The sequence below is a fragment of the Bos indicus x Bos taurus genome, chromosome 18 (assembly GCF_003369695.1).
Source record: "Bos indicus x Bos taurus breed Angus x Brahman F1 hybrid chromosome 18, Bos_hybrid_MaternalHap_v2.0, whole genome shotgun sequence".
NCBI classification, from domain to species: domain Eukaryota; kingdom Metazoa; phylum Chordata; class Mammalia; order Artiodactyla; family Bovidae; genus Bos; species Bos indicus x Bos taurus.
The window spans coordinates 16,686,627-16,712,684 of NC_040093.1; the positions used below are offsets into that span (position 1 = coordinate 16,686,627).

General features: G+C 51.1%; 2 protein-coding genes across 4 annotated transcripts; both read right to left on the reverse strand.

Moving 5' to 3' along the window:
• Positions 1 to 7,130: 7,130 nt before the first annotated feature.
• On the reverse strand, positions 7,131 to 12,166 carry SELENOV (selenoprotein V). Its single transcript, XM_027515838.1, has 6 exons — positions 11,028 to 12,166; positions 9,538 to 9,562; positions 9,354 to 9,407; positions 9,167 to 9,241; positions 8,973 to 9,072; positions 7,131 to 7,245 (listed from the first exon to the last, which is right to left on the reverse strand). Exons 1-5 carry the CDS (start codon positions 11,927 to 11,929, stop codon positions 8,983 to 8,985), a joined length of 1,146 nt encoding a protein of 381 aa, XP_027371639.1. The 5' UTR covers positions 11,930 to 12,166; the 3' UTR covers positions 7,131 to 7,245; positions 8,973 to 8,982.
• DLL3 (delta like canonical Notch ligand 3) lies at positions 12,166 to 24,294 on the reverse strand. Of its 3 annotated transcripts, XM_027515836.1 has the most exons (9): positions 23,797 to 24,291; positions 23,387 to 23,668; positions 22,189 to 22,246; positions 21,024 to 21,266; positions 19,901 to 20,118; positions 18,816 to 19,038; positions 17,356 to 17,935; positions 17,033 to 17,117; positions 16,325 to 16,546 (listed from the first exon to the last, which is right to left on the reverse strand). In XM_027515836.1, exons 1-9 carry the CDS (start codon positions 23,863 to 23,865, stop codon positions 16,541 to 16,543), a joined length of 1,764 nt encoding a protein of 587 aa, XP_027371637.1. In that variant the 5' UTR covers positions 23,866 to 24,291; the 3' UTR covers positions 16,325 to 16,540. The 3 variants fall into 3 exon arrangements, with proteins under 3 accessions (XP_027371638.1, XP_027371637.1, XP_027371636.1); XM_027515837.1 differs by lacking the exons at positions 16,325 to 16,546; positions 17,033 to 17,117 and adding an exon at positions 12,166 to 12,418 and having other exon boundaries at positions 23,797 to 24,294; XM_027515835.1 differs by lacking the exon at positions 17,033 to 17,117 and having other exon boundaries at positions 16,329 to 16,546; positions 23,797 to 24,293.
• Positions 24,295 to 26,058: the final 1,764 nt, after the last annotated feature.

The window sequence follows — 26,058 nt, forward strand, 5'->3', positions numbered from 1 at the left end:
ACCGCCACCAGGAAGAGGAGCCCCCAGAGCGTTTGGCTTTAAAGTTCAGCAGGGCTTCCCTGGTGGCTCAAACGGTTAAGCATCTGCCTGCAATGGAGGAGACCTAGGTTCAATCCCTGGGTCGGGAAGATTCCTTGGAGAAGGGAATGGCAATTCACTCCAGTATTCTTGCCTGGAGAATCCCAAGGACAGAGGAACCTGGTGGGTTATAGTTCATGGGGTCACAAAGAGTCAGACAGGATGGAGCAACTAACACTTCACTTCAGTGCGGGATTCCAGGAGCCCCACAGGACTTGGGGAGGTGGAGACGTCCCTTTAAAAAGGCACTTTGCACTGGACCCAGGGCAAAAACGGTGATTTGGTGGGAGCCTGGGCCAGACCTACCTGCTGGTCTTGGAGAGTCTCCTGCGGTGGGTGACTGTGGCTCCCGGTGGAAACACGGACATTAGTAGCAGACACGTTGAGGAGCACTTGGCCAAGAGAGCATGGAGGCTGCCATGTTGGCTCCTTGGTGCTAGAACCTGGCCCTGCCCAGCTGCCTGTGGGGCGTAGGTTCTGGATGCCTCTGGCCAGGCAACTAAAGGGCAGGGGCACCGTCCCACCTGTCTTGGTTGGAACTCGGGTTGGAAAAAAATTTCCAGACACAAAGCAGAATGAGAGGAGAGTTTATTAGAACAGGAGATGCGGTTAAAACGGCAGGCTTAGCTCAAGGGAGAGCCGAAGCCTTTCGTGGGCTACTAGCCAACTTTCATAGCCTCCAGACAAAGAAAATTCCGGCTGGAAGGTTGCGTTAGGTGGTTGGGTGGTGTGCCATAGGGTGTTTACTGGAGTGGGCATCTTTGCCTAATTGGGAGTCAGGCAGCTTGTTAGTGATGATCAGGGGGCTTTTGGAAAGGTTACAAAGGGGTGGTCAGTCCGTTTCAGAGGTGACCTTGGTTCTGGGCTCTGCTTCCGTGGCCTTGGTGCAAAGCCTCGCACCAGTAGCACCAACAGCAACTACTGAGCCGATGAGCCGCAACTACTGAAGCCGGTGCACCCTAGAGCCTGTGCTCTGCAAGAGAAGCCACCGCAATGAGAAGCCCACACACCGCAACTGGAGAGCAGCCCCTGCTCTCCACAGCTAGAGAAAGCCTGCACGCAGCAATGAAAACCCAGCGCAGCCAAAAAAAAGAGAGAGAGAGAGAGAGAAAGCTATGATCTCACAGTGCAGGCCAGAACCCTACTCTGGCCCCAGAAGCCACTAGCAGGCCAATGAACCTTTGGGACACCCCAGACCTCATATCCAATGGTGTGAGGAACCACCCCCCACCCCTACTCCACCATCAATGATCTGAAATGAGCTCTGGGATCCCTGAGCACTGCAACCAGATGCCAGGAGCCAGCTGTACCTGCCAGCAGTCTGGCACTAACCCCAGGACTTAGCGTCACCTGCCAGTGGGTGGGCAACAGCCCCAGAGTCCGCAGGACTCTGACTCCATCCACCAGTGAGCCAGCGCTGGCCCTGGGGCGCCTAGTAATCTGCAACCAGCCACCTCACGAGCAGACCCCGCTCCCGCCAAACAACAGCCAGCAGCACTCACACAAGTCAGGGGCTGGCAACCAACCAGAGTAGGGGCCAACCAAGCCTATCAGATTACCCACACAGAGAAAGACCCACAGAGCCCACTTAGGGGGAACCCCGAGAGCATATATCTTAGTTTATGAGAGGGGAGTGCTCTGCTAGGACACACAGGCTGCCTCCTACAGAGGGTCACTGCTCCAGGGTCAAGAAATGTAACTATGGTGCTCTGGGACAACCCAGAGGGATGGGGTGCCGAGGGAGGCAGGAGTGGGGTGAGATGGGGGGACACATGTGCACCCATGGCTGATTCAGGTCGATGTATGGCAAAAACCACCACAATAGTAAAGTACTTACCCTCCAATTAAAATAAATTAATTAAAAATAAATAAAATTTTAAAAAAGAAAAATAACTCAACGTTCAAAAAAAACTAAAAAAATAAAGAAAAGAAAAAAAGAAATGTTAACTAATCTGTCACATACATAAAAAGACAAACAGCAACTTACACAAGATGAGATGGTAGAGGACCACGTCCCAGATGGCGGGACAAGATAAAACCCCAGAACTAGGTGGAGATAGGCAATCTACCTGAGAAAGTTTTCAGGGTAATTATCACAAAGGTGATAAAGAACTTAGGAGAACAGGTATACAGAGTGAGAAATCAGACTTTTTTTTTAACAAAAGAGCTAGAAAATATAAAGAACCACCAGGAATGAAGGAACAGTAACTGAACCCAGGACTTCCCCAGTGGTCCGGTGGTTAAGAGGCTCAACTCCCAGTGCAGGGGGCCTGGGTTCAATCCCTGTTCAGGGAATTAGATCCCACAAGCCGCAATTAAAAAAAGATTCCAGATGCTACTGCAACTAAAGATGCCGCAGGCAGCAATGAAGATCTTTTGTGCTGCAACTAAGACTAGGTACAGCCAAATAAACAAACATGTTTGTTTGTAAAAAAAGGGATGGGGGTTATTCGAAAGTGAGGGTCACCTTAGACCCTTTGAGGGTCACCTTAGAACTCTGCTTACAATAAAAACCTTTATTAAAATACTACCTTATGGTTCCTTGTATTTATCATATGACATATTGGGCTTCCTGTTGGCTCAGACGGTAAAAGCGTCTGCCTGCAATGCCGGAGACCCGGGTTCAATCCCTGAGTCAGCGGCCCCAGCCGCCCAGGACTCCTGTTATAACCGCGGCTCGCCAGCGCCCCGGAAGCTGCGCCTTCTCGGGGGTCATGGTGGGCAGCAAGATGGCGTCTGCCAGCAGGTTCGTTCAGGTAGACTCCATTAATAAGGTTCTCTGACAGAAGAGACTTCCTAAACCAAATGTATCAGAAGTTCTAAGATCAGCGGGACTACCATCTCATACTTCTTTAATTTCACAGCATTCTAAGGGAAGTAAATCGCCAGACTGGCTGATGCATCAGGGTCCACCAGACACCGCTGCTGCTGCTGCTGCTGCTAAGTCGCTTCAGTCGTGTCCGACTCTGTGCGACCCCATAGACGGCAGCCCATCAGGCTCCACCGTCCCTGGGATTCTCCAGGCAAGAACACTGGAGCGGGTTGCCATTTCCTTCTCCAATGCATGAAAGGGAAAAGTGAAAGTGAAGTCGCTCAGTCGTGTCCGACTTTTAGCGACCCCATGGACTGTAGCCTACCAGGCTCCTCCGTCCACAGGATTTTCCAGGCAAGAGTACTGGAGTGGGGTGCCATTGCCTTCTCCGCTAGACACCGCAGAGATAATAAAAACTTTACCTCAGAGATACAGAAGGAAACTCGTGTCTCAAAAAGAAATTGAATTTATCCAAAGTGGAGGACCAGAATAATCACTGACAATGTGGCTGCTGTTTGTCATCAAAGAAGAGTCTTTCTAAAAAAGGACTTCCAGAATGACAAATGAGAAATTGTATATTAAACAACTTTAATAAATATTCTGTAAAAAGAAAAAAAAAGATGAATAGAAAATTTAGATGGACACATATCTCCTGATTTATGTATCTTGGTCAGCTTCTCTATAAGCTTACCTGATTGTTTATATACCTTATACCTTAATTAAACTGTACATTTAAAAATGTTGGCCTATTAATTTACTCTTGATTATCAAGCATAACAGTGTTGAACTATTGAAAGCACACAATGTCTAGTGAACCGTCAAAGGCTTCCAGTAATTTCACTTTTCTTTCAGTTTCCATTTAAACATAGACTATATTTGGCAGAATTGCAGCTTTCTGAAAGTAATTTTCCTGAACTTGAATGAGGATCTGTGAAATAATAACTCCATTATTTGTTCTTACTTCTCAGTGTCTTTGTATTCACAAAGTTACTGAAGTATAACTGGCTTATTAACAAGCATATCCTACTCTAAATGATAAAAATACACCCAGTAAAACAGGTGACTTTGTGGTATTAAGACTAGGGAGTTAACACAAAATATTATATGTAACTATATTCAGAAAATAATGCCATTGAAATATGTATAATATCATATATGAAACGAGTCACCAGTCCAGATTCGATGCACGATACTGGATGCTTGGGGCTGGTGCACTGGGACGACCCAGAGGGATGGTATGGGGAGGGAGGAGGGAGGGGGGTTCAGGATGGGGAACACATGTATGCCTGTGGCGGATTCATTTCAATATATGGCAAAACCAATACAATATTGTAAAGTTTAAAAATAAAATAAAATTTAAAAAAAAGGAATAACACCAATAAATTGAATTGATATATCCTTATTCATCAAAGAATCCTTTTACAAGATGATTTTGAACTAAAGAAGTGCATTTTGTTTTGCAATTTGCTTTTGAAAACATAATTTGGAATTGTGTAAAAGAAATTTGGTCCAAAATATGAATAACTTTTCTGCAAGTAACTACAAATCCTAATATGTATTCAATCTCAATCGTAATTATTTATCTCAATCACAATGGTACATGATCCTTATTCTTACAGATGATAGCAACACAAGGTCGACAAAACTTGTAAAACTTACCTTTCAATTTTGTCATAAATGCTAATTGAAACAAACAAAAAAAAGAAAATAAATGCCAGAGTATAAAATGGAAAATGAGATCAAAATGAATATAGCATAGGAATAACATTTGACCAGAAATTGTAATTTATTATGTTTTCAGGAGGGTTAAAAAAGTCTTATTCTTTGGTTTATCTCTTTGTTTTGATTGTGATCATGTATACAATCCTGATAATCATAACTTTCTCAAACTTAAAAAAAAAAAAAAAAACAACTCTGGGTCAGGAATATCCCCTGGAGAAGGAAATGGCAACCCACTCCAGTAATCTTGCCTAGAAAACTCAGTGGATGGAGGAGCATGGTGGGCTACAGTCCATGGGGTCGCAAAGAGTCAGACACGACTGAGCGACTTCACTTTCACTTTATGACATATTAAGAACTCTAGAGTCAAACCCTTTGATTCATCCACTGCTCTCTCACTCACATGCTCCCAACGCTAGTGAATATATCAGGATGGGGGCTTCATGGCGCCCCCAGCTGTTGCTTCCTATCCCTACTCAATCTCTGTTGAATCACTCCCTGTTCTCATGATCCAGACAGCTTTGTGGATGAGGCCAGGCTGCAGAAAATCTGTACGCATTATTAATGAGATCAGGAAAAGGTAGAAAGCAACTGGTGAACTGGAGGTGCGCTGTGGGAGGGGAGTGGGGAGGGGTGCAGGCTGGGCTGTGGGTGGATGGGTGGGCAGGGGGCGGGGCATTGTCTTGGAGTCATAAAAGAAGACTGAGCGGGGCTTCTGGGGAAGTTTTACTCTCCTAATAAAGTGATCCAGCGGGCATGTCCTTGCCTTCTACTCTCTTCTGCCTGGAAAACAGACATAACCGGTAGGGATGCAACAGTGAAACCACATGCATGAGCTCCAAAGCCAACACATCATCACACACTGATGATGGCAGAAAAGAAGTGGAGAAAAACTCTGGGCTCCCCGTGGCAGAGCTGGATAGCTGGCTGAACTCAGCCCTCTCCTATCAGTTTGAAATCAAAATCATTTGCTGTTTCTATTGTCTGAGGTGGCGCTAGTGGTAAAGAACCTGCTTGCTAATGCAGGAGGCATAAGAGACACGAGTTCAATCCCTGGGTCAGGAAGATTCCCCTGAAGTAGGAAACAGCAACCCACTCAAGGGTTCTTGCCTGAAGAATCCCAGAGGAACCTGGTGGGCTACAGTCCATAGCGTTGCAGAGTCAGACATGACTGAAGCGACTGAGCATATATTTTGTGAGCCACTGACGGTCCAGCTTGCTGTTACTCGAAGGCAAGAGCCATCCTAACCAATGTCTACTTTTAAAATTTTACTTACTTTTGGCTGCCCTGGGTCTTTGTTGCTGCACGTGGGCTTTCTCTAGTTGTGGTGTGCGGTCACTGCAGTGGCTTCTCTTGTTGCAGAGCAAGGGCTCTCGGGCACGCAGGCTTCAGTAGTTGTGGCTCATGGGCTTAGTTGCCCCTCAGCAAGTGGAATCTTAGTTCCCAGACCAGAGATCAAACCCAGGTCCCCTGCATTGGTAGGCAGATTCTTAAACATTGGACCACCAGCGCTGTACTTAGTCGCTCAGTCGTTCTGGACTCTTTGCGACCCCATGGACTGTAGTCCCCCCCAGGCTCCTCTGTCCATGGGGATTCTCCAGGCAACAATACTGGAGTGGGTGGCTACACCCTCCTCCAGGAGATCTTTCCAACCCAGGGATTGAACCTAGGTCTCCTGCATTGCAGGTGAATTCTTTACCCTCTGAGCCACAAGGGAAGCCCAAGAATAGTGGAGTGGGTAGCCTATCCCTTTTATAGGGGATCTTTCCGACCCAGCGATCGAACTGGGGTCTCCTGCATGGCAGGTGGATTCTTTACCAGCTGAGCTACCAGGAAAGTCCTCAAAAATCTACTTCTAACTGAAACCTATGTATCCTGTATAAAACTTTGGAAATTTCACAATTAAGCAGCATGACGGTCATTTTGCAGGAGAAATTGAGAATTGGAGAGGTAGTGTCCCCTGTTGGAAGTCACACAGCAGCTCCATGATAAAGGTCTGACTCCCACGCCTTGCACTGGACCTTCTGGCACATGCCTATTGACCCCACGGAGCCAGATGGTGAGCAGGGGGCTCATCAATGCCTACTGAATGCACGAATGGTCTTCTCCCAGATAGTTGAGACCCCTCCCAGCACTGACATTCTAAGATCTGTGGGTTTAGAAAGTGAACACTGACATGTATGGAAGTTTGGAATGTCTTTTGAGGCTTCTCACCGTTCCTATTTCTGTCTCAACCCCAACAAATGCCAATGGAATGGGAATGCCAATCAATGAAATGCCAATCAAATTCCAAACCAGGCCACAGGAAATAAAGATCCCATAAAAGAAAGAAACTGACTTTGACAGTGTGAGAACGTTGAGGCTACACCAGGTGGGGAGCAGCAGGAGTAGCCTTCTGTTCCAAGCTGGCCTCCCCGCCCCCGCCCACCCGGTCCAGGAGATGCTGGGAGCACCGTAGCAGGCAACTTCCCCAGACGGCAGAAGTGAGTGCGGGGACAGTGGCAATCAGACGAGAACACAGGGAGGCAGACTCTGTATTTCCCTCTTCACTTCTCCCTGACCCTGTCCCAGCTGCCATCAGAAAAGGACCTGACTTGACATCATTTCAGCCCTTTTCACCATCCTGCTGAGGCTCCTGAAATGGGGAAACAAGAAAGAAAAAAAATAATAACTCTAAAAAAAAAAAGATAGCATTTGTAGGGCTTACTATGTTCAGGACCTCTAAGATTTTCCATTTCCATGGCTTATAATGCCTGCCAGAGTCTCCTTGACATTTCTGAAACACACCAGACACACTCCTACCGCAGGGCCCATGCACATTCTGTCCCTTCTGCCCAGAATACTTTCCCCTAGATATCCACATGCTTCAGTCCCTTACATCCTTCAAGTGTTTCAATATCACCTTCCCAATGAGATTGTCTCTGACCACTCAACTTAGAGTTGCAAAAAGTCCCCAGCAGCCTCCAAAGCCCTTTCCCTACTTTATTTTTCTTCTCATCACTTATCTCCTAAAGTACCTTCTAGGGACTTCCCTAGAAGTCCAGTGGTTAAGACTCCTCGCTCCCACTACAGAGGGCACAGGTTTGATCCCTGGTAGAGGAACTAAGAGAGGAGGGCATGGAAACTCACTCCAGTATTCTTGCCTGGAGAATCCCCATAAACAGAGGAGCCTGAGGGGCTATAGTCCACGGGGGTGGCAAAGAGTCGGACATGACTGAGCGACTCAGCACAGGACAGCACAGAGGAACAGATTGCACATGCTGAATGGTGCGGCCAAAAAAAGAAATAAAAAGCAATGAAATGCCTTCTCTTCACCTAAGGTCTTGTTCACTGTCTTCCATCAACTGTCAGCTCCACTAGGCCAAGGGTTTGGGTCTATTTGGTTCACCACTGTATCATCCCCAGGACCTAGAATCACACCTCGTAGGTACTCAGGAAATACTTGACTAAAATGAAATCCAGTGAGGTTAAAGACACGTGACTCAAGACGGGCCAATGATAGCAGTGTAGTGACATTCCCTTGGCCCTGAGTGATTCATTCAGAGATGGACATGTAACTTAATCCATGCCAATGGGAATCCTTGCTGGGATTTATGGTATACTTATGACGAGTCTATCAAAACTCAACAGCTTGTGTGCTTTAAACATGTACTGTTTCTCATGCATCACTTACACTTCAATAAAGTTGGAAATAATTGTAAAGTAGACACACAATAGACAAAGTATTAAATCAGTAGCAGCTTACAAATATCTACGTAGTGAGTGGTTTTAAAAATCCAGTATTGGTGGAAAATAAATGGTTGTGTCTATGCTTTAAAACATTAAGACAACATTAGCAATAGGACTTTATGCAATTATTGATTCCATGCTCTGTATCTGCACTGTCCAATACAGCTGCCACGTGTGGCTGTGAACATCTGAAATGGGACTAGTTATTAGTGGGACTAATAACTGAATTTTTAATGTATTAATTTCATTAACTCCATTAAGGTGAAAAGACACATGCTGTTATTGTCACATACTGCCACAGCACAGCTTTACAACTAAAAGTTAAAAAAAAGTTATTAAAAAAAAAACTGTATAGTTGACACACGCTGAGCATACTCTGACATACGCTAAGCCGTGCACTATTTATTACCTTATAAGAAGCATTTTATGGAATTAACAACCCCATTTTACAGATGAGGAAACTGAGGCTCAGAAAAGGATATAGATAACTTAACCTGATTATAACAGTGAGGACTGGTTGAGCTAGAACTGGGGCTAAGGTGTCTTTGACTCCAAGGCAGGACCCTGCCTTCTGCCTGCCCGCCCACCCATGGTCCAACCTCCACCCCTCCCACCTCACTGCCCTCATCTCACCTCCAGCCCACTAGTTGCCTGCTACCTTTTTCTTGAACTCCTCATTGAGCAGGTTGACAATTGTCTGTAGCTTGACCTCATCCACAAAGCCATCACCATTCTGGGCACAGAAGGGAAAGAGCACAGACATGTAGGTCTCTCACCCCCTGGGAGCTCCAGCCTCCCTCCCTGTCCAGAACCTTGCTCAGAATCACCTTCTTTGAATGTATCAGTTTCCCATCCACAAACACTTCAAACTCCCCTGTAGCCTGGGCAGATATTTCCTCCTCCTGGGGAGGGAATGGTGGAGGTTAGCAGAGGCAAAGAACGCCCCTCCAAGTCCTTTGGGGGGTCTTGGAGCCCCGATTGCCCCCCACTCTCCCAAGCCACCAGCACACTCACGAAGATTAGAGAGTTTGGAAATTGCTGCTCCAGACTCTTTCTCAATAGGATGTACTGTGGGGAGGAGATGGGATATGTGGTCATGGGATCACAGGGTCATAGGTCTTGAGAGGAGGGAAAACAGGAACCCCTTCCAGACATCGTGGCCCAAACTCCCCCAACCTCCAAAGCCAAAACTACTTACCCGCAGGCTGTAGCTTCAGAGGCCACTGGAGGCCGAGGACAGAGAGGAGGGAGGCAGAGAGAGGTGGAAGGAAGATACATCATTAGAATCCCCTGAAGTCCAGAGAGACACTGTGAAGAGCTAAGTCAGATCTCGTCCCTCCCCTGCTCAGAAGCATCTTAACACAAAAATAACAGTCCTCCCCGTGGTCCACAAGTCCTGACAGGATCCACCCCCATCACCTCTCTGCTCCATCTCTTCCCTCTGTCCCTCTGGCTCCAGCCACAGGGACCTCCTAGCCCTTCTTCCAAAACTCCAGGGATGCCTTGCCTCAGGATCTTTGTACTTTCTGGTCTCTCTACAGAATACTCTTTCCCTGGTAGCTCAAAGGCTCCTTCTCGCCCCTCTTTCAGATCTTTGGTCGAGTATTGCCTCCTTGAGGATACTCCAGCTAACCTGTGACACCCACCCCCCCCAAGATGCCTTTTGTCCATAGCACTGGTCACCTTCTAAGATACTAGATAACTTGCCATGTGGTGTGTTTATTGCCCATTTCTGCCCCTCCACATCAGAATGTCAGTGCCACAGGCATCTTTGTCTTATTCACTGCTGTGTCTCTGATGCTGAGAATAGGGTCAGCACATGGCAGGTGCTGAATAAATGGTTGTTCAGTGAATAAAATAATGAATGAATCCATGGAGTCAGAGAAAGAGAAAGAAGATGGGGAATTCCCTGGTGGTCCAGTGGTTAAAATTACACACTTCCACTGATGAGTGTGTGGGTTTGATCTTTGATCCTTGGTCAGGGAAGCTTTGCATGCAGCACAAGTTTGACCAAAAAAGGAAGAAGAAGAAGGAGGAGATGGGCAGAGAAAGAGAGGTGGGGGAGAGGGGGAAAGAGAGATAGAAGGAGAAAGAGCTACACATCACAAGGGGAAAGGGAAAGAGGCAGTGAGCTGGAGAGAGAGCTAGAGAGAGACCACCGCATGGGGGCGGGGGCGGGAGGGGTTGGGGGACTGGAGGGGAAGACAAAGCCTCACCCCCGGCCACATTCAGTCCTGGGTCTCAAGGAAGTCAAGGAAGGTCACTGCTGTTTACTCTTGTCATTGACACAAAGATTCCGCTTTGGGATCACAAATGTGGACCCCTCTGGCCTTTGTATGGGGTGGGCCCCCTTTCCCTTGCTATCCAGATCCCCCTACTTCTATCAGACCCTCCCCACCCCACTTGGTAGCCTCATCAGTGAGAAGTTGCAGCCTAAGACCCACCTCCCAAGAAAGGCTGTTTCTAAGCCCTCAGCCTCTGAAGTTCTCCCATTCCTCCTCTTCCCTCTTCCTGCCCCCATCTCCTGCCCCAACCCCAGGAAAACATGGCTTGGCTCAGCCCTCTGTCTCCTGAAGGCCTGGCCCCGCAGCAGCAGGAGAGTGAATGAATGAACGTAGAGCTTTCGGGTCCCAAAGAGAATGGCAGGCCCAGAGGCGGAAGCAGGTGTGGGCAGGGACATCTCCTTACCAGTAAACCACTCGAATCATGATCTTGTTTTCCTCTTTGAGGTTCCCACTGATGGAAGCTAATGCGGTGGCAGGAACCGGTAAGATGGCCTGGATGGCCCCTAGGATGGGCGTCCCTGGGACATGTCCAGAAGAAGAAGCTATCAAATTGGTGGTCGATGTGTCTGTCCTCAGAGGGGACCCGAGGGATGGGGACCGTAAATCGGTGGCCAATGGAGTAAGAGCAGGAAGGGGCTCTTGGATGGGAGGAAATCCATTGGCGGCTGATGAAACTTGCTTCACCCTCGGGCTTGGCTCAAGATTCTTGGCAGGGCTTGGCTCAAGATTCTTGGCAGGTGACACAGTGAGCGTGGGTTCAAGTTCCAGGGGCGGGCCCGAAGGCAGAGCCGAGTCGGGGAAGGATTCCAAGGGAGGAATCAGGACCCGAGATGGGATCGGGGTTGGGATCGGCTCCGGAATTGGGATCTGGACCGGAGTCGGGGACCGGATCAGTGTCGGGGTCCCGATCGGTGTCGGGGGCCGGACAGGAGTCGGGGGCCGGACGGGAGTCGGAGGGCGGACGGGAGTCGGGGGCCGGACCGGAGTCGAGAGCGGGACCGGAGTTGGGGTCCGGACCGGCGTTGAGGGCGGGACTGGAGTTGGGGTCCGGACCGGAATTGGGGACCGGACCGGAGTTGAGGGGGGGACCGGAGTTGGGGTCCGGACCGGAGTTGGGGTCCGGATGGGGGTCAGGGTCCGGATGAGAGCCGGCGTCCGGAGCAGAGTCGTGATCCGGGTCGGGCCCGAGTCCGGGCCAGGTGTCGGAGTCCGAACCTGAATGGAGGTCCTGTGCAGGGTCGAACCCCGGACCGGAGTCGAGGCCCGGGCCGGAGTAGGGGCTGGGGTCCGCGGCTGGTTGTTCATGGGGTCCCGGGGCGCACCCCCGGTAGCCGGGGTGGCGATCCCTCCCGACCCTCCTGCCTTGGGGCGGGAAGAGCCTCATCCGCACGGGATTCTAGCGACCACAATGGGGCGCTGTTGCGCGGGGTTCCATTGGGTGCGCGGATTCTACCGCCGAGCCGGGGATCGGAGAAGGAAATGGCAACCGACTCCAGTGTTCTTGCCTGGAGAATCCCAGGGAAGGCGGAGCCTGGTGGGCTGCCGTCTATGGGGTCGGTCACACAGAGTCAGACACGACTGAAGCGACTTAGCAGCAGCAGCAGCAGCACCAGAGCCGGGGATGGGGCAGGGACCTCTGGATCCCATCCCCTGAATCCCTACCTCCAGTTGCCAATATCCTTAATGTTCAGGCATTCACTGTATGTTTGTCCAGTGCCTGCAATGTGCGCCCTCCTGAGCTGGGTGACTCTTCAGACACAGCAGTCAGGAGACCAGGTCCGGAGATCAGGCTCCCTGTCCAGTAGGGGAGATATGCATGTGTCAGACTCTGGGATCCCAGGGACTGTAGCCCGCCAGGCTCCTCTGTCCATAGGATTCTCCAGGCAAGAATACTGGAGTGAGTTGCCATTTCCTCTTCCAGGGGTTCTTCCTGACCCAGGAATGGAGCCTGTGTCTCTTGCACTGGCAGGTGGATTCTTTACCACTGAGCCACCTGCAAAGCACAGGGGAAGATATACCCCTTACCAAACAGTGACATTCCAGTGAGGTCAGAATGAGGGTGACCTGGAGAAGAATAACAGATCTTACATTCACCTAGCACTGAATGCTATACATATGCCCATAGCTGGTACGTGGCAGAACCAGGATTCAAACCACAGCTATCAGACTCCAGGGTCTGGACACAGAATCCTGGGTACAGGGCTCTATCACACTGTGAGCTCCTCCATGGTAGGAACTTGTCTGGCTCACTGCTGAATCCCCAGCTCCTACAATAAGGCCTGGCACACAGTAGGCACTCAACAAATATGTCTTTTTATTTTGAAACAGCTTTTAAAATATAATTTTATTTATTTTTGACTGTGCTGGGTCCTGCTGTTGCTCAGGCTTTTCTCTAGTTGCAGTGAACGGGGACTATTCTCTAATTGTGGTGCTCAGGCTTCTTACGGCAGTGACTTCTCTTGTTAAGGAGCATGGGCTCTGGGATGTGCAGAGGCTTCAGCAATTGCGGTTCCCTGAGCATGGGCTCAGGGATGTGCAGAGGCTTCAGCATTTGCGGTTCCCTGAGCATGGGCTCAGAAGTTGTGGCACATGGGTTTAGTTGCTCCATGGCATGTAGGATCTTCCCAGACCAGGGATCGAACCCGTGTCTCCTGCATTGGGAAGTGGTGGATTCTTTACCACTGAGCCACCAGGGAAGCCCCTGCAACAGTTGTAACACTTACCAGAAGTTGGGAAAACAGTACAGAGAATCCCAATGTAACTTTCACTCAGCTTTCCTCAATAACAACATCTTAAGTAACCACAGTACGTTATCAAAACCAACTATTCCAATACTATTAGGTCAGGTACAGACCTTATTCAGATTCATGGAGGGGTTTCAGGCAGAAGCCTACAGTGCTTCTCAACCTCTGAGAGTCCTTCCTGTGCTAAATTTTGGGCCTGGGTTCCCAAAACCAGGAGGATCAAGAAAGACTGAACTTTCTGTGTGATGCTGGGTAAGCCTCTACCACATCTTTGGGCTCTAGTTTGCTCCTCTGTGAAATGAACTTGAAATAGGCTTTCCTCTTATAGCATATTGAGAACTAACATTTACTGAGCAGCTATCATATGCCAGCCTGTTATAAAATGCTTGTAGTTATTAACTCACTACTCACAAACTTCTGAAGCAGATTCTATTACTAATCTCATTTTACAGAAGAGAGAGGTAAAGTGACTTGTTTGAATAAGTGGCAGAACCAAGATCTGAACCAAAGCAGTTGGATTTCTGTGTGTTTGCAAGCTTTGGGTTTTGTTTGTTTTGGCTGCATCGGATCTTAGTTGTGGCATGCTGGATCTTTACTTGTAGCCTATGAACTCTATGAAGTCTGAACTCTATGAACTCCAGCTGTGGCACACAGGCTGGTAAGCTTGCAGTGCACAGGCTTTAGTTGCCCTGAAGAATACTGGATCTTAGTTCCCACTAGAGATCGAACTCCTGTATTGCAAGGCAGATTCTTAACCACTGGACCACCAGGGAAGTCTCTGGCTAGGTGAGGTGGTGGGGAATTGTCTTTGTTTTTGCTTTTTTCGTGGAGTGGTCATTTAGGTTACTTTATTTACTATTGTCATTGTGCTAAATGCAGTAAGTGTACACCTGAGATTTAAAGCTCTGCCAAAAGAGAAAAAAAGGACCAGTTCCTCCTTGGTGTGGAATACCTTACACCTTAGTCCTCTGGGGCTCTCCCTCCTTTCACCTTTAAAGTGAAGGATTTGGACCAGAATAACTTTATGAACAGGGAGGCCTGGCGTGCTGCGATTCATGGGGGTCGCAAAGAGTCGGACACGGCTGAGCAACTGAACTGAACTGAACTGAACTTCATCTACCCTGCAAGCACTGATCATCCAAGATGGTCTTCCCTGCCCCAGAAGCTGCTAGCTTAGGCTAAGCCTACAGCAGCCTGTGAGGAAAAGCCATGGAACAAAGCCTGTGTTTTAAAGGGCCTGCTGACTTGGGTGTGGGACTCTTCCCTTTAGGTGGTGAATCAGAACTCTGGCCATCGCTCTTTGATAATCCAGCCAGTAATGTTCCTGTGATGACTCAGAGATGTGTACAGCAATGGTGCCAAGATTCTGAGACAGGTAAGGCATCCTTAACACGAGGAACTATAGCAAAGAGAGAGCCCATGGGATTCAGCTGCCCGCTTTCAGATTTTACGCAGTCGTTGATCAAAAACACATGATGAGGGTAACGTTATCTTTTCCATCTTTGCTTTTAAACTGAGTTCTGCACTCTGGGCAGATGGCATAATTTGTTCAAGGCAGCAAAGACTTGGGCTCTGAAAAGCAACTTGTCTTTGAAGGAATAATGGGGCTGGTGTTGATGTCTGTCTTTAATCTCAATTTAAATTTTATTTGATGATAGGCTTTTGCTTCCATGTCCATATTCCCCCCCTTTTTTTCCTTTAATTTTTACTTTTTGGCTGTTCCATGTGAAATGTGGGATCCTAGCTCCCCACCAGGAATCAAACCTGAGCTTCATGCATTGGATACATGGAGTCTTAAACACTGGATCACCAGGGAAGTCCTCAATGTCCATATTCCTTAATGGTACAGATTATGCTCATAACACAGAAATTCAATATGGTGAAACATGAAAGAGGAGTTTGTACATATCGGTATGTATTCAACATGATATCTGTCGACTAAATTAAAAGAATATATGTAAATCAACTATACTTCAATAAAAAAAATTTAAAAAGAATATGTGGATCCCTTGGCTGATGTCCTTCATAGAAGGACGCCTTCATTTGTTGTTACTTTTCTCACTGTTCTCTCATCTTTCACCCCCATGCTTTTGCTCATTTCCAAAGGTGTTTGGGCACTCTCCCAGCCATTAGAAAATATGGGGGAGGAAGACTGGCAGAAATTGGCTGATGTAGACTTTTTAAAAAATTCATTCATTTATTTATTTGGCTGCACCATCCCACACAGAGAAGTGTGGAGTCTGAACTACTGGACAGCCAGAGAAGTCCTGATGCAGACGTTTTATAGCTTCAGTGGTCGAAGTAGTATTAGATGTATGATGCACTGTTTTAGGATAGTCCTCAAATTTAGGAAGATATCCCCCTCTCTACTAGATCTTAGATTTGCTCCATCTCATTAGGAAGGAGCTGCAACAAGTACCCTACTCTCTGAGCCTCCCATTCCTCTGTAGAATAGGTTCTTTCTGTTCTCACCAACTGGTTCTGTTTGTTTGCCTGCCACGTACAGTACTTACATCTAGTATTAATAACAAACCCTGACTTTTGGTAGAGAAAGGGACACTCTTTTGCCCACATATTCCATGTGATTTGAACAGGCTAACCTTAATCCTCGCCACACACCAGACAAATGGCCAAGCCTGGCCAATCAAAATAAGTCATACTTGTCTGGGCACTAGTTCAAGTAAGGCCACGTGACAAGCCAGGGGCAGTGAAGGCCCATCCATCCTACATACGAAGTCCTCCCAGAGACAACTGGAGAAAAACATTGAGCCTCTGAACTCAGTCCTGCTGAAGCAACACCTGCCACGGGATTTTCAATTTTATGAACTAATAAGTTCTCTTGTTTATTTAAACAACTTTGAGTTATTTCCGACCCTCTGCAACAGAGTCCTATTATTCTTCTCAGGAGACAAAAATCTCTTCCCTCAGCCCCAACACCACACACAAAGCACTCAACTTGATGAGTCAAAGCTGATCAGACTAAGAGCTTTTATAGATGTCTCTGGAGGGACCGGGAGAGAAAGAGACACAGGATATAAATAACCACTATGTAAAACTTCCAATGGCAAAATTCTCCCCGTCACCCCTTCCAGCTTGAACTCCAAAGTGTCTGAAGCAGAGAAAACAAAAACATTCAGCTTCTGTCTCCATGTGCTGATGGAGAAGGGCCAGGTCAAGCCTAGAAACAGAATAAGTAGGAAGCATTAGAAAGTGTTGCCTCTGGGACTTCCCTGGCGGTCCAGTGGTTAAGAATCCAGGCTTTCAATGCCGGAGACCTGGGTTCCATCCCTGAACGGGAACTAAGATCCCCCAAGCCAATGGGTAGGGCCAAAATAAGGGGGAGGGAGACTGCCCTTCTGCCTCTCCTCCCTCTCTCCAGTGAGTGGAAATCAGTGGCGAAGCTCTAGCTCGAAGCTCCCCACCTCTTGAGGCCCAAACGTCATCTAAACAGAAGATGCCAAGGAGCTCAAAAGGACAGTAAAAGGGATGCAAACAGAACTAAATCAAGTCAAAACTGAGAAGTGGCCTTTAGAATCTTCCAGAGACTCTACCCACCCCCACCCCACACCCATTTTATAGAGAAAGGGGATCTACAGCTAAAGCTGGGGCTGCCTCTGTCCATTGTGCCTAAAGTGCGCAGAGTGGGGAGAGGTGGGTTAACTACCTCCCGAGCATAGACGGAAGGAGCAGATATGACGTAAATCGAACGAGCGTCTCCATCTTCAGGGTGATTCCAGTCAGAGGACGGGCTACGGGGGAGAAAAGTAAGATCTAGACCCTTTAAATTCTCATATCCTGTTTTCCCACCCGCCACAGAGAGGAACCCAAAGCCAACTAAGGGACTTGTGAAAGGACCCAACCAGGAAAAGGCTGGAGAGAAACGGACCAATCAGGAAGGTCCATCAAGGACTCAGGCCAATTGCACCACAGAGATTGATGAAAGCAGCCAAAGAGCACAAGGCTTACGTCTGCGATCGAGCCCCTCACCTCGGGCCGTCCCCGGGACCTTCCTGCGTCCTCATGTTGTTGAGTGCATCAGGGAGAGCGTGGACCGATGGCTCCGGGGTCCCCGCCAACAAGCGAGGCCCAGTATCCCGGCTAGGGCCACGGCGTCGCACGTGGACCAGCAAGAGCGCAGCGCCGGCCAAGCCCGCGGCCACCAGCAGTCCCAAAGCCGGCGGCAAAAGGAAGCGCTGTGGGTCCCCCTCTCTCAGGCCCGGCTGGGCCGCGGGCAATGCGCCCGCGCCGTCGGGGTGAACCGGGAACTCGCACCGCGCGCCCATGTAGCCCGGCGCGCAGGCGCAGACGAGGCCGGAGAAGTGCGCGTAGCAGCGGCCGCCGTGGGCGCAGGGGCGCGCGGCACACGGGTCGGCGCGCTCCCTACAGTCGCGGCCGCCGAAGCCCAGCGCGCAGGAGCAGCGGCGCGCGCCGCCTCCCTCCAGGCAAGTGCCGCCGTTGGCGCAGGTGTGGCCGGTGCAGTCTTCCAGGTCGTGCTCGCAGCGCGGCCCCGCGAAGCCGGCGCGGCAGCGGCAGCGGAGGGCGTGACCCAGATCCAAGCAGAGTCCGCCTGTGGGGAAGGGAGCGTCAGGGTAGCGGCTCCCCCAACCCGCCCGCGCTTCTTTTTCTCAGCTCGGAAATCCCCGCCCTCACCTCTTCTCTGGGCCTCCTCTATCTCGTTTAATTCAAGGACTCTGGGAGTTTGCCTGGAAAGCCAGCCTGCCTCCTTTCCCCCCCGAGTGGTCTTGGATTGACTAAGCCTCACACCTCTTTGGTTCTGTTTCTTGTCTCTTTTTGTCTCGGCTTTAACTGTACTGAAACAGTTAACAGTTCCAGAACGACGGGTCTGAACCACCTTGCCTTTGCCCATGCTTCCTCCTCCCCCCCTTTCTGTTCCTCCTTTTCTCCCATTCTTTTCCCCTGCTCTCTTCTCAGATGTACTCAGGCGCCCCCTCCTCCAGGAAGCCATTCCTGATTCTTCCTCCGTCCCAGCCCTGCACTCCCTTAGCCACTGTTGGCTGTGTCTGAGGACGACTCTGTCTTCCCCTCTGGACTGATAACATGCTCGCCTTCCTGACCCAGGGATCAAACCTGCGTCTCTTATGTCTACCTGCATTGACAGGTGGGTTCTTTACCACTAGTGCCACCTGGGAAGTTCCTCTATGAGGGTAGGGGTTTTCATCTCATTTTCTACTGCATTCCCAGAACTGGGCCTGCCACACAGTGGATGGTCAACAAAGATTTCTGAGATAGGACTATCATCTCACCCATTTCACAGAACAAACTGAGGCTGGGAAGGTGGGAGGGGGGGATCACTTCCTCAGGCCTCAGGGCAAAGTTAGGATCCCCCTCCCCCGCCCAGGACTGTGTAAGCCAAGCCCTTTTCTTGCCCACTGACCATGCAGGGTCCCCCACCTTCATCCCTCATCACTCTGTTCTCCCCACCTCACCATTCCGGCATGGCTGCAGGCTGCACCGGTCCACCCGCTTCTCACAGTTGGAGCCTTGGAAACCGGGCGGGCAGTGGCAAATGTAGGCAGAGTCGGGGTCTGCGCCCCCCACACACAAGCCACCGTTGAAACAAGGTCCATCCGCACATGTCACCCCGCTCACCTCACACCGCAACCCGTAGAACCCTCGGGGACAGGTGCATTCGAAGGACCCCAGGGTTTCCTGGGCACAGGCAAGAAGACTTGGGATCAGCATTCCCTTGGAGTGAAACTCTATCCCGCTCCTCACTCTGGGTCACTGGGGGGCTGCTCCCTGTCCAGTCCCACCTCCCAGGTCACAGAGGCCTCCTGGGGAAGTCCCTGGGCCAAGACAACCCCTCTGTTCTGTGTTTCTGGGTCTGCCCACCCAGCCCCACAGAGGGGAGGTTCTGGAGGCCCAGAGAGAGCCTCTATACCTTTGCGGATCAAATGCTGCCCGCCCTGTCTGCCCTCCCTGGTGCTGCCTGCATGGCCCAGGCCTAATTCCAGATCCTAGCTCTAAGCCCGCCTCCTCCATGAAGCCTTCCCTGGGTCTCCCTTTCTCACACCCTCCCTCTAACTTGAATACTGAGTGTTTGTCACTGTCCCCCTCACTGAGCTCTGCTTCATCCCAGGCTCACCCCCACCACCACGTTTGCTTTGCCTAGGCCACTCATCTGGTCTAGCTTCTCCAATCACCCCCCATCCACCAAACTGGACTTCAGAAGCCCAGCCCCAGCCCATCTCCAGGAAGTCTCTGATGGTCACCCATCCCGAATCCTCAACCCACCTGGTCCCACCACACTTACCTGAGCCCTGAGTTGTTCCCTGCCCCACAGGATCCCTCAGCATTCCCACAGCCACAACTTTAGCTGCCACCCACTGGGTCTGCTCTCTCCAACCCCCATCACCTCATCCTACTTCAGGGCCCCAGATGCAGGCTGGAGACTTCCAGGAAGCCCTCCCTGATAGCTAGCCTCCCTGAGGCTGCTGTGTCATGGAGCCCCAGACAGGGGACTCCCCGAGTAAAGTATGGTCCAGGATGAGGCAGGAGGGTTGATACTGACACTACAGCTGCCCCCATTGGCACACGGGTTCCCATCACAGGGCCCAGGCCCAGGTACGAGGCATCCAGTGGTGGCAGACGATGGGCCCCTGGAGCTGAGGCAGCTGCTGCTGGAGACAGGGATTGTGCAGAGGGGCCCAGTCCAGCCCTCCAGGCATCGACACTCATCAGGCTGCTCACAGAAGCCGTGCTCTGGGCTGCAGCCTGCTCGACACACCGCTGTGGGGGGAAGGAGAGGCAGAGGGGAAGAGGAATATTGAAGGGCAGAGTCAGGAGGATAGGAAATCAGAGACGATTCTGAGCACTTTCCCTGCATCCCTCCTCTGATCTTTGTGACTGACAACCCACTGGGCTACCTGGTATTGAGACCCCCAGTTTACAGACAGGGAAACTGGGGCCCCTAGAGGCGGGGTGATTCACCCAGCAAGGAAGCAGTAGAGAGAGGATTTAAAACCCAGACCAATGAGTTCCAGAGTCTGTGCTCTTGAAAGGAGAATGGAGTGGGGGCTCCCAGGTCTGAGCCTGGAGAGAAGAGAAGGAAGAAAGAAGACTGAGGATTGAGGAGGGACCCCGGCCTTTCAGGGGAAATGGGAGGGCCTTTGGATTAGGGCGGGTCTGGGAGGATATGGTAAGCCTGGGAGTTCTAGGGGCTCAGACACTGGGGTATCCAGGTAGGTGGGGATCCCAAGCTTCAGAACACAGTGGGGTCTGGAGTGCAATCGCAGGGAGCGGGGATTGGTGGGGCAGGGCGGTGGGGAATGAGAGGAGATTCCCAAGTTCCTGAATAGGAGTAGGAAAGCCCCAGAATTAGAAAAGCTTTGGGGTCCGAGCATCGGGAAAGGGGTGTGAGTATGGATTAGGGGAGGAACTGGGGATACAAGATGGGAAATGGGTGTGGGATTCCAACTGGGGGAGACAAGAGGGCTGGGAAGAGGGAACGGGGCTGGAGTGTCCAGGCAGGGCTTTCCCTGAAGGTGGTAGCTGGATCCTGGGAGCGGGCTGAAGACCCTGAGTGGAACTGGGGAGCGGTTCTCGGGTCCCCAGTTCCCTGAAGCGGGTAACCAGGTTGTGAAAGGGGCCTGGGGGCCGTGACGGGATGGGGTGAGGTTGAATGCCGGACTCACGCGGTGCCTCGCACTCTTCCTCAACGGGCGCGCAGGGACGCAGTTCCGGGTCACATCGCAAGGGGGCGCCACGCGAGCGGCAGAGGCGCGCGCACGCAGCCCCGACGGCCGGCGGCTCGCAGCGCGCACGATAGGAGAAGCGCAGCTCCCAGGCGCCTGCGCGTTGCACGTCCCGGGTCCAAGGGCCCCCAGCTGCCAGAAGACGCCGGCCGGCCACGCGCGCCAGCAGGCTCCAGGCGGCACCTGCGGGGGGAAGGGAGATGTGCTGGGATGCGGCCCAGCTCAGTCTCGGGTTGGAGACGACGGAGGGCGTAGGCTCGCACTCTCCCTGCCCATCTCAAGGAGGTCAAAAGACGCCTTTTGAGTGCTGAGGATGACAGTTACTTAGCAAGGCTGCAAACACCGCCAGTGCGCCCTGGGGATCTTTGATAACGCGATCCCGATGACCGTTATCATGATAACGGTTCTCCCAAAGCTTAAATGCCCCTGTATTTTGCCCTAGGATCTTTGTATATTAAAGTAGTGAAGAGACCTCTTAACCACCCTGGGACATATGATACCCCTTTATGGCCAAGGGACAATGACGGTCTTTGAAGTGAGGTCAAAACACCTCCAAATTGTGCCTCAGGATCTTCTTATATGAAAATGGTGACAGACCCCCCCCCCCACTGTGGGTCTTATATAGCACCAAAGTTCCCCTCCAATTAAGGTTAAGATCTTCCATTGTCCCTCCCTGAAACCTCTCTGGTGAAACTGCAGCGTCCCAAAGGGCTCCTGGGGCCCTCTATGTAGGCAAGGTGACAGAGCTCAGCATACAAGAACAAGAAAGTAACTCATATTGGACCCTGGGTTCTCAAAATCAGATGGTGACTGTTAAATATTATATCCTGGCCCATTGACTCAATTCCAAGAGAGTAAGAGAGCTTCTCCTGTCCCCCAACCCACTTTGATGTCAGGACATTTCCGTATCGACACACCAAGAGTCCTGGGGCTGTCAACGCCCCACACCACACTCTAGAACTGTGACGACACCATGGGGGCAGCAATTCTGTGAACACCCCACCCTACGGACAGCCCATCGTCACTCTCCTTGACCTCACATCATGCCCCAACTCCCTGGAGCCCCCACACTCCGCAGCAAAGAGCCAGAACTGAAAACACTCACCTCCAATCTGTCCACCTAACTCCTCTCTCCAGGTTTCGATGATGAGAGAGAAGGTGCCCTGGTTGGGTGGAGGAAGGTGCGAGAAAAGAAGAAAGACAGTGGTCAGGACAGGTACCGATCAAGGCCAGACTTTAGGGGTAAAGAGTGATGACCGTGCTGGATGCTAAACACGGACAGGACAATTCCCACAGGGACTGGCCCAGGGAAGGAATGACTGTTTCGGCTGTCTTTATTGAGCATTGGAAGGACTGATGCTGAATTTCCAGTACTTCGACCACCTGATGTGAGGAGCTGACTCATTGGAAAAGACCCTGATGCTGGGAAAGATTGAAGGCAAGAGAAGGGGATGACTGAGGATGAGATGATTGGATGGCATCAACTCAATAGACATGAATTTGAGCAAACTCTGGGAGATGGTGAAGGACAGGGAAGTTGGTGTGCTGCAGTCCATGGGGTCACAAAGAGGCGGACACGACTGAGTGAATGAACAATAACAATTGAGCACTCACTATGTGGGAACTCAAGATACCTAGTTGAATCCCTCAAAAGGGACCGCTGTGATGTACCATGATGGTCCCCTGTTTGTTTTACAGATGAGGGAGCTGAGGCTGGAAAAGAGAAAGTCACTTTCCTAAAAGGACAAGTGTCTAGAATTTTAAAAAACCTGTGTTCGCCCCTATGCTTTGGGGGTTGTGGGATGGGAAATAGGATTTTGGAGGTGAAAAAGTCATGGATAAAGGCCCCAACTGAAAGGTGTGAGATAAGGTGAGAAGATATTGGGGGTACCCAAGACAGAGTGTAGAAGGGTCCCCAGGTGCAAGGAAATTTTGGGATAAAATTAGGATCCCAGTGTTTAGGGATCCCCAGTGAGGAGGGTTCTGTGAATTGAGAATTTCCAGAAGGTGAGCATGGGGTTCTGGGAATTCGGGTTTCCAGATGTGGGTGGGGGGAGGGTGGATTGGGGATCCCTAGAGGGCAAGTTGGAGTCAGAAAATTGGGTCGCAAAGAGTCGGACAAAACTTAGCTACTGAGCATGCACGCATGGGTAGGGTTTCTGCGTGTGAGAATGTGGAATTCGAGATAGCGGTACTGGGAATTTGGAGTCCCAGGAGGGCAGAGTGTTGGAAGTTGGAGCGCAGATGGCAGCCGAGATTCTGGTGAGGCCTCCACACGGGAATGCCCCGGGGCTGGGTCTCACCGGCCACGCGTCCCGGAAAGGCACGCGCAGGAGGCCGTCCGGCAGCCGCAGTTCCGGCGCTAGCGCTCCAGGTTGCGCAGTGTAGACCGGTCCGCGCGCACTCAGCGCCGCGCCCAGGGTGCAAGGAGCCTCGGCGGTCTCCTCGGAGAGCCCTGGCTTCAGGCAGACCCTGAAGAAGAGACGGCAGGAGCCCCCTGCCTTGCAGGGGGACCGCGGCGTGCCCGGACCTGGTCCTGGCCCGAAAGAGTGGATCTGCAGCTCGAAGACGCCGGCCGGCTGTGCCTGGGGCGGAGAGGGGAACCGCGTGAGGGGGACCGGGGGGAACCACGCGTCTCGTCCGCCCCGCGCCCTGTCCTGAAGACCCCCAGATCTCCCTCCCTCCCATCCCCCCTTTCCACTTCGGCTCTGACCTGGGGAAGGAAAAAGAGCGCCAGGATCACCGTCGAGGAGAGGAGCTGGGGCATCTGCGGGGCGACCATGGCCTTTTGGGGGGCCTTGGGAGCCGCAGCTGCGGGCTCCGGAGCCTTATATCTGAGAGGACGGCTCCGCCCCCTCGGGCAGCCTCGGGCTTCGGGGGACCCCAGGGGAGGAGGTCGCAGGGGAAGGAGAGCAGCGCGCTGGAGCGACAGTGAGATCCTGTCCTGGACACAGGCAATGTAGTGAGTGTGTGATCTTACATGCTGTTGTGGGCACAACCTTGTGTGACTGAGGACAGGGTGGGGATGGGGGTTAAGCTCGTGTGTCAGGTTGGATATGATTTTAAGACTCAGTAAGTATGTGTGTGGTGAGAGTAAGAGCTACAGGAAGGAGAGGGTACACGTGACTGTGATTGTGTGTCTAGGTGAGATTGTGTAGCTCCATGTGTGCCTGAAACTGTATGGTTAAACCTCTTTGTGAGTCGTAAATAATTCTCAGATTGTGTGTGCGGTGTGTGGTGGCGGGAGGGGTGGGGGTGGGGCGGTCGCATGCACACACCTGCGTGGGAGAATGACGATGGACATGATTTCACGGTTGTGTGACTTTCTGAGATTGCCGTGGCTGTGTAGGTGTCTCTCCGTGCAGTTGAGTGCGTGAATGTGAGCTCCTGTGTAGCTGTAGGAACCTGTGACTTTGCGGCCTGTGCAGGTGCCTCTAGGTGGCTGGGCTTGTGTACATGGTAAGGTCTTCGGGAGGCTGTAAATGACTGAGGATTTGTGTGTGGAGCCTGGGTGTGGAAGGTCCAGGGGTGTACCCCTGTGTGGCCAGGATGAAGATCCAGTGTTCTTTGTGGACCCGTGTGTGCGTGTGTATGCCTGCTTGCTCAAGTATGTTCCCCTCCCCAAAACAAAGCCATCCTCCCAACCTCCCCCGCCCCAACCCCCGCCCCATCACAGACGCACCAGACGCCCCGCCTCAGAGGGGACTCCCAGCTGTATGTAAATGCCGCCATCTGCCGGGCGGCCGCGCCCCTCCCCCTTGGGGCCGCAGCTGGGCTGCCCGTTTGGCCTCCGGAAGGTGTGAGCAGCAAATGGGCAGGAAATTCTGTCCTCACGGATCAGGGGCCTGCTCCCTCCACTCTAGGATGAATGGAAGAGGGGGCCACCCCCGCGCCCTCCAGAAGCCCCTTAGTATTCCAGGAGTCCGCAAGGCCAGCCAGTTAGAGCAGATGTTCCAGCCCTCTGGCCATAATCATTTTACCCGTGCCAGGTGCTGAGCAAAGCCCTTTAGATGTAGTAAACTTCACCCCCCCTCCCCCCGCCCCAGAATTTAAAAAAAAAAAAAAATCCTACTTAGAGGCTAATAATTAAAAAGAAAAATACAAGTTCAGTTATATACGTACATATTTTTCTTTTGGAAAAGGTGCTCAATCCAGCACAGCTCAGTAGAGCCAGGCATACAGTGAGGGCTCTGTCATTTTTAATGAATGAAAGAACTCAATCTAAACAGTTTGTTCCTCATCCTGAGGATGGGAGTCAAGGGAGGATTTGGGCAGGGGTGGGCCGTGGTCAATTGTGCAGAACATCTCAGCTTTCTTTGCACAGATTTTTCCTTCTACTTGTATATGCTTTCCACTTCCTTCTTTAATTCTGTTCTTACCATTCAGACTTCTCCTCCTATAGGAGGCCTTCCCTAACAATCTCCAAGGGCGTCAGGCACCTCTTCTGTGTTCCCACAGCCCCACTCCCCCAATGTCTCCTCTATACCAGCCCTGACCACTGTGGCTCGTAAGGTCTTTCTAAGCACACATCTGACCAGGGCCCTCTCCTACATAGACTCTTCCCTGGCTCCCCAGTGCCTTTGGACTTCTGAGATCCCTCTGATGGCTCAGAATGTAAAGAATCTGCCTGCAATGCAGAAGACGTGGGTTCGAGGGAATGGCTACTCACTCCAGGATCTTGCCTGGAGAGTCCCATGGACACAGGAGCCTGGCAGTCCATGGGACTGCAAAGAGTTGGACATGACTGAGTGACTGACACGTTCCCCATACTCAACAAATTCTGTGGCTCCGAAGCCATAGAACCTTGTAGATAGTTACAGTTACTGGGAGGCAAATCAGGCCCTCTTCTGGGATAGGTGGAGCACTGAGCATCCCATCATAGGAGATATTTACATGGAGTTTGGACAACCGTTAGTTGTTGGAGAAGGCAAATTCCTACCCTGAATTGTAACTGGAAAAGGTAAGAGATTCCAGG

Coding starts and splice junctions, on each gene's coding strand:
- DLL3 (XM_027515835.1), bottom strand. CDS start 23,865: ATGGTCGCCCCGCAGATGCCCCAGCTCCTCTCCTCGACGGTGATCCTG. Junction 23,669..23,796: donor CGCTCTTTTTCCTTCCCCAG/GTCAGAGCCGAA, acceptor TCTCCGCCCCAG/GCACAGCCGGCCGGCGTCTT. Junction 16,547..17,355: donor GGTCCCGGGGACGGCCCGAG/GTGAGGGGCTCG, acceptor TTCTGTTTCTAG/GCTTGACCTGGCCCTTCTCC.